The sequence below is a fragment of the Hordeum vulgare genome, chromosome 3H (genome assembly GCF_904849725.1).
Source record: "Hordeum vulgare subsp. vulgare chromosome 3H, MorexV3_pseudomolecules_assembly, whole genome shotgun sequence".
NCBI lineage: Eukaryota > Viridiplantae > Streptophyta > Magnoliopsida > Poales > Poaceae > Hordeum > Hordeum vulgare.
Genome location: NC_058520.1, coordinates 535558477 through 535566093, shown reverse-complemented (window position 1 = coordinate 535566093; position 7617 = coordinate 535558477). Strand labels below are relative to the sequence as shown.

Here is a 7617-nt window from a genome sequence, read left to right as displayed (position 1 = left end):
ATTTTTGCAACAAGACCTCAACTGCAAAGAAAAAAAATGCAACGAAACCTCAGTTGCAAAACAATTTCACAACAAAACAATTATTGCAAAAAAATCTTCAACAAGATATATATTGCAACAAGACCTTGTTACGCTCTATGTAGTAAATCGGACGGCTCGCGACCCGGCTGATCTTTTTAAAAGATCAGACAACAGACGCACAACACGTTCTTGAAAAAAATTGTCATATTCATGGCATCTAGGCTTACACGTTTTAAAGTAAAGAATCTAGAGCAAAGGGGATATGAGTTGGAGAATTATTTCTAAACGGGAGAAAGATCATGAGCCCCTCTTTATCGTGACAAGTACGTAAGTCCGTGCGGTTGTTCAACGGCAGCTTTCTTTGTCTTGGTAGCTCAACACATGACGACATGCGAGGACGCCAACCTCCGCCAAAATCGGGACCCGCGAGGAAGGAGCCTCGTGTCCTGGCGGTTTGCCTAAAAGCGATCACACGCGACGTCTCTCTCGTCCTCCGCCTTGGCTCGGACGGCTCGCGAGGCTAGCCATCTCCGTCCATCGCGTGCGTGGGTCGCCGCCTCCGCCGCTCAAACAACCTTCATATACACTACCACCGCTCCCACTCTCGCTCCATCCCTCCCTCCCTCCCTCGCTCCGGCCTCCACGGCGCAGCCGCGGCCTCGTCTCGTCTCGTCCGATCCCCGCAATGGCGGCCGCGGCCAGCGGCGAGTCGGCCGGCGAGCTGCTGCTCCGCGCGGCGGCGCTGGTCCCCGCGGAGCACTACGCGCTCGCGGCCCTCGTCGCCGTCTCGGTCCTCGCGTACCGGTTCGTGGAGCTCCACGCCATCGGCGACCTCCTCCGCGGCCTCCGCGGCCGCCGCGTCGAGCTCACCTTCCACCCGGCCTCCGAGATCTACCACCGGGTCGCCTCCAAGTGCCGCTCCCTCCACGGCAGGTACACAGCACACGCCCGCCAGGCCCTGCGCCCGATCGGCGGATTCTCTCAGCCGCGTCAGAAATAGAAATTGCGGGACCGGGATAATTAAATTAAACGCTGCCTTGGGGTTTCCAGTCTAATCGCTCGGCCACCGCAATTCGTGGTCAAAGCTGCATTGGTGCGACTGCGACTGACCGTGCTTTCCGGCGGCTTCTGCATTTCGTTATGGTTGCCTGCCGTTTACTGTGTTTGTTCTATGATGATGGATGCAGGTACCTGGCCACGCCTTGGCTTGCGAGTCCGCATTTGCAGACATTGTTCCTGGGAATCCATGGGAGACCGCCGTCCTTCACCTACAAGAGGTTAGGCTAGATCCCTGTGGAGATTAGTTAGTACAAGTGCATTGTACTCTTGAACATTGCAAACTATCCTACTATTATAGTGTCCCTGTGAAAAAAGTTAGTAGAGTCTGCACTGGCAATTATTCTGCTACTGCATCACAAATCTAACTATACGCTGGACTGTAGTTACTGGTTCTATGAACGCAAAACAATCAACTCATGTGATTTACTATATGTATCATTTCTTCATGACTGCTGTTATTGCTCTTCAATATGATAAAGATCAATGCATTAACTCTTTTTGTCCATGATTTCGACGTCTTCTTGATTTTGGACGAGCACAAGAATCACTTTTCATACTTTTTTGGTTGACAATGGATCGATTATATCCTCTATACTGCAGGCAACTGTACACAGTTCGTGATGGTGGAACCATTGCTTTGGATTGGCTGCTGGCCTTTGATTTGGAGGGTATGGGGCTCACATATTATGGAATTGTATCTATCATATATGGTGGTGTCTGACATTTTTAGCTTGGCAGATGCAGATGGGATTATTTCAAAAGATTCTTCAACACCCCTTTTAGTTGTCGTCCCTGGATTAACCAGTGATTCTGATGCTGCTGTTAGTCTCTTACCTTTTTCCGATGTTGACTTATACAGTTATACCTGTGTTGCATATTTGAAGAGCTCTGGGGTTCATGATTGGATAACTTATTACTATATTTGTAGCCATTCTAAATATTTAGCTGGCTATTGCAGTATGCAAAACACTTGGTTCATTCCATGGCGAGAAAAGGGTGGAATGTTGTTGTAAGTAACCACAGGGGTCTTGGTGGTGTATCCATTACAGTAAGTTCACTTATATAATTTACATTTCCAGTTATTGATATTTCACTCCTCAATCTCCTTGTACACATTAAACTTTGCCGCACACTTACAAATTCTTGAGCACTGTTTGGAGTTTGCTGGTCACCTGTAAATTGTCAAGAAGATTTATGTCTGTTACTTGAACCATAAACCTGGTTGCCTTGAAATGACCATCGAACATGCCGAAAGTCAAAGTTATAGACTGCAGAAAGAAGTTCGATGTGCACTGCATGAATTGATTTGGTCATTCACTATCACTCACCCCATAAATTTTATTTACCTGGCAGTCAGATTGCCTCTACAATGCTGGATGGACAGAAGATGTCCGAGAAACTATTAATTATCTCCATTGCAAGTATCCAAAGGCTCCGATGTTCTGTGTTGGTACAAGCATAGGTGCCAATATTGTGGTATCTTCTCTTGGTCTAAACTTGCCTTTCATTTTCTATCACAAGTGACGACTGAATAGTTGTTAGTTCCTTAGTATACTAACACCACTTGGACCTTAGTATTTGATTTGACTTTATTTTAGTTTTTAAATCATAACTTCTTTGTATACTACATCAGAAACCAGAACGAACCATCCAGGAAGTGTCTGAAGCCAGCCATTCTATTAAGTCTTCCCTACACATATGATGTTAAACTATGTAGTTTTTTGAAGAAAATAACACACATTCATAATTAATGCAAATTTACCATTTCTTCTCTCGCCAAAACCTCCGTAAGGATTTGACAATTCTTGTCAGATCTATCATTTAGATAATGTGCGTTTCTACTGTTATGTGTTCACTAACTCCCATGCTGCTCTTGCTTATTATCTTAATTAAATGCTAAAGTATGTCACTGGATCTAAGAGCAATCTTGATTGATGTACTGAAAATGTATATTGAATACACATCTTTGCCCAGGTCAAGTATCTTGGAGAAGAAGGTAAGAGTACTCCTGTGGCTGGTGCTGCATCAATTTGTTCTCCATGGGATCTGGTGGTTAGTTGCTGGACCTGATTAACTACAGTACATATTACTTATAACTGCATATACAAATTTACTGCAACTCACCAATTTCGAACTTAGTTTGACACCTCCTTCCTAAGAAGAATGTATTTGTCATGAATAAAGAGAGTCACTGCTCAACCTACGAAGAATCTTTCCTATGTTTTGATTTACTGTAACTCAGGGTTAACGTGACATCTGGGGAGCTTTCTGGAAGTGCTTTTGCTTTTTCTTGTTTATTGATAACTGTTAGGGGAGGCCCCAACAGTAAATTTACGTAGTATCAAATTTTGCTTTTGCTTTACTGTTGCAGATACATTACCAATTCTAAACCTCCTCTTTTGAGTCATAACGATATCATTTCGATAGAATGGCAAGGGTTCTCTTCTGTACAACCAAGTTCACCCAATTGCTTCCACAGAGCAACACCAAATCAGCACTTAGCATCATTGTGTCGGTGCAACACCAAATCAGTACTTAGAATCATTGTATTTTGTCATTTAACTTTCAATTTTGTAGGTAGGTGACAGATTTATTTCCCGTAAGCTTGTGCAACGGTTATATGACAAAGCCCTTGCGTTTGGTCTAAAGGGCTATGCAAAGCTGTAAGTATCTGTTCCTCAGTAAGCATTTGTACATGACTCTTTTTACCGAATCTCCATCTTTTGGCGTCATTCTTACTGTTTTGGTTTTGGTGCTACTGCTGTACTCTCCTGTAGATTCCTACTATGTTTAAACCTAATTTTAGTTTTTTATATAAATTAAATTCCCACTTGAGGATACAGAATAGACCTTGTCTATGTAACCCTAGTTCAGCGATGCCATTTTTTTTGTAGTTCTAATTCTTTTACAGCTTAGAAATACATGCCTGTACAAGGGGAAAAACTATTTTTGTACATGTTTGAGCAGATGCGTGATATGTTCCCATTATCCAATCAGCTCTGCGGCTTTGCCAAAAATAGAACAATCATCTCTGCAGTGTACTTGTGCTTGGTCTATGCAAGTGTAGTGGTTCCGTTATCAGTCTGGAGCTAGAACAGAACCTAGAAATGCTCTATGTTTTCCACTTTTTGGTTGCAAGAGGCACTGGGTGCAAGTCTGTTGTCTACACTTCTGAGTCAGTAGTCAGAGGAATAATGACAAAAAATCCAAGTTGTAGCTCGTAGCACTAAAATTTGTAATCAAATATATGCTGGCTGTTGCAAGAGGGCCCTTTTTTAGATGCCTTACGTTTCCCTCTTTTACAGGCATCAACCTATCTTGGCTCGCCTTGCAAACTGGGAGGGTATTAATAAGGTTTGACCTGCTCTGCTGCAAAACTGTTTCAGGCACAGAATACATTTGTCGATTTATATTGAAACTGTCCTTCTGTTAATTTGGTCACTTTCACTTTGTGGAGCTAGAACACCGATTTGGTGGCATGTACCGTTTTATAATTAGCTACTCCCTCCATAAAGAAATATAAGAACGTTTAGATCACTAAATTAGTGATCTTAATGCTCTTATATTAGCTTAAAGAGGTAGTACTTCTCTACTTTAAACTCAAGCTGCCAACAGATTGACTACTTTGCTACTCCCTCCGTTAAGAAATACTCCCTCTGGGAGAATTCTTTTGGAGGGGTTATTCATGACTTGTGTGATATTCATTTTTCTAATTCTATTTCTATTTTTTCAGTCACGCTCTATTCGGGAGTTTGACCACCATGCCACTTGCATTGTTGCAAAATATGAGGTACCTTCCTAGCACTCACCAGTGCTTAGCTTTGCTGATTGCCTGATTCTATCATCAATCAGATGTCTTACTCTTCCTGCTGCTTACATCACGTGCCCACTGCTCTATGATTATAAGATTAAGAACTGCTGTTGTAGCAGCCAGTGCTGTTGAATAATGGGAGAATCTCATTCTCACGTAATATTTTTTATTTCTCAGACTGTGGATACCTACTACCGCCGGTGCAGCAGCGCTAGTTTTGTTGGTAATGTGTCAGTTCCCTTGCTTTGTGTAAATGCTTTGGATGACCCCGTTTGCACAAGAGAGGCAATTCCTTGGGATGAATGCAGGTGAATTTATCCAATGGATGATAATATAATTCCAAACCTTGCACCCTACGGTTAAACATGCGTTAATTATCATCTTAATTCCAATTTAGTTCTCTTAACTTTTTAACAAATAATTCCCATGTACATCTCATCGATATTTCTATTCCATCACATTCTTTACGTTTGATGTACATACCCTGCTGCTTCTCTTAATTGCATACTACCTCCTTTCGTAAATATAAGTCTTTCCAGAGGTTTCACTAGTGGACTACATACGGACATATATAGACATATTTTTGAGTGTAGATTCACTCATTTTGCTCCGTATGTAGATCCCTAGTGAAATCTCTTAAAAGACTTATATTTAGGGATGGAGGGAGTATATGTCAGCTGTATATGTCATTATATCTCATGCGATGTACAATGTGAAAATGTCCATTGCACGTACATGATTGCTAGTATGTACTCATTGAAAGCATCTTGATTTGATTTAGAGCGAATAAGAACATTGTTTTGGCGACTACTCAGAATGGTGGCCATCTTGCATTTTTTCAAGGACTAACTGCTGGAAAACTATGGTATGGTTATCGTACTAAATCTGAAAATGTATAGTATATCGCTATTGGTTATATTTTTGTTGCGTGTATATACCATTTATGCATATACTTTGTAGGTGGGTTGGAGCTGTGTCTGAGTTCCTCTGTGCTCTGCATGACAGCTCGTACATGCATCGGCAAAAGGTGTGTCACTATATCATGGTTCATGGATGAAAGCGCCTAAGTGCAGTGTTTTGGCTTCTTTGTCCACTGGAGCCCAATTTTTTCAAAAAATGTAAAGCAAAATTTGAACTTTCAGAATTTGTTTTTTCAAAAATACATAAAGATGTGATCTACATACGCGTAAAATTTCCTTCATAAATATGTTTATTTGTGTGCTGCACAAAAAAAAGTTTGGAACTAGTATAATAGTGGGTTGGTACAAAAAAAAACTTCAGTTTTTTTAAAACTACAAAATGTGTTTTAAGAACTAGGGGGGCGCTCCAACTGATCTGGGTTCATTTTATGATGTCCGCATGCGCACACCCAATTCTGGTATGGTCTTTACATTCGTCCGTACATGTCGTAACTGCAGGCGGAAGATCATGTTCTACATTCTTCACTGGAGTCGTCCATTGACAAGAGCCCGTACGTCAGCATCCTTGGAGACGGAATGATAGCCCCGGTCATAAACGAAGGCCCCCCTTCCAGCCAGATCACCGATGATCTGAAACCAAACGCCGTGATAAACAGCACACAAGAAGATGAACAAGCCAAGGAAGTGGAGAACAAGAGCGTCACGGATGCAGACACAGTGCCCGCTCAAAGCCCTGCAGTTCCAGGGTCCGCAAAGCAGCAAGGCGAGGAACGCTACGCTGATAAGATCCGCGACGCCATCGCTCCCGTCAAGAGATCCTTGAGCAAGCTCACCCGGTACCAGGGGAGGTCAGTCTGGCTGCTCGCGTATGTTGCCTTGGTGACATCGTGGCCGCTGCTTGGCTCCCTGGCTTTCATGGTGTTCAGGAAAAAGTCCAGAAATCCTTTGTCCGCTAAGTAATATCATATGGTGTTTTTTCGCAAAAAAAAGAAGAGTGGGTAATATCATATGGTACAGATAAGTAAACTGTGCGCATAGTATTTACTTGCTCCGTTTGCACCATGGTCTGTATGTACGCCTTGGTGCAGAGAGTCGGAATAATAATAATAAAATCGTACGTGCACGTGTTGAGGCAATTATTATACCGATACCGATAAGATGTGATCGCCCAGCTATCTCGCAACAACCTGTGTCAATCAAGAGAAAAGGCTGAGTTTGTCTCGCTGACCCCTCTCTCTGGCCTGGGCACTTGTTAGAGACAAATGGCTGGTGTAGAGTTTATGTCTTCTTTAATTCAAGCGAGGATGGGAAAGATGGAGGTTCGCGTAGGCAGTAAACATTGTCAAGTGTCAATCCTTTGAAGCCAAGGTACAGAAGGGACAATGGCTGACGTTGATGTATGATCCCCTTGTGTTCCTGGTCCGATTGGCTTGGATCGCCCACGATTTCGGTGCAGTGACTAGGGAGATCTGAGATGCCATCTTCTCGGAGCGCTTGTTCGATTCCTGGCCATACACGCGTGGCCCCGGCCGTCCTCTGCTCCCCTTTCGTTCTTGGCCTAGCGTAAAACCTTTTTCTCATATATGCCGATAAGATGTGCTTTTTTTCCGAGAAGCGATTCTGAATTTTCCGCTGGGAGATAAGATATCCTTGCATCTCCCTCCGAATAAACCTATTCGTCGCCACGCAAGCCGCTTTGACTTGTATATACCATACTCGTATAGAGAAAATCATGGTGGCTTGTGATTTGCTGCTGGCTGGTTGCGTGTACCGTCCCGCCCGCTCTTGAGGCGTGCACGGATTCCA

The 7617-nt window shown here is 43.1% G+C and overlaps 1 protein-coding gene across 2 annotated transcripts; it reads left to right on the top strand.

Moving 5' to 3' along the window:
* Window positions 1-444: 444 nt before the first annotated feature.
* LOC123444781 (phospholipase ABHD3-like) lies at window positions 445-6950 on the top strand. Of its 2 annotated transcripts, none has more exons than XM_045121623.1 (14): window positions 445-954; window positions 1209-1298; window positions 1681-1748; window positions 1825-1901; window positions 2039-2128; window positions 2434-2556; window positions 3055-3132; window positions 3658-3743; window positions 4386-4434; window positions 4814-4870; window positions 5069-5199; window positions 5673-5756; window positions 5852-5918; window positions 6310-6950. In XM_045121623.1, the coding sequence occupies exons 1-14, from the start codon at window positions 707-709 to the stop codon at window positions 6769-6771; spliced, it is 1710 nt and encodes a 569-aa protein (XP_044977558.1). In that variant the 5' UTR covers window positions 445-706; the 3' UTR covers window positions 6772-6950. The 2 variants fall into 2 exon arrangements, with proteins under 2 accessions (XP_044977558.1, XP_044977557.1); XM_045121622.1 differs by having other exon boundaries at window positions 1819-1901.
* Window positions 6951-7617: the final 667 nt, after the last annotated feature.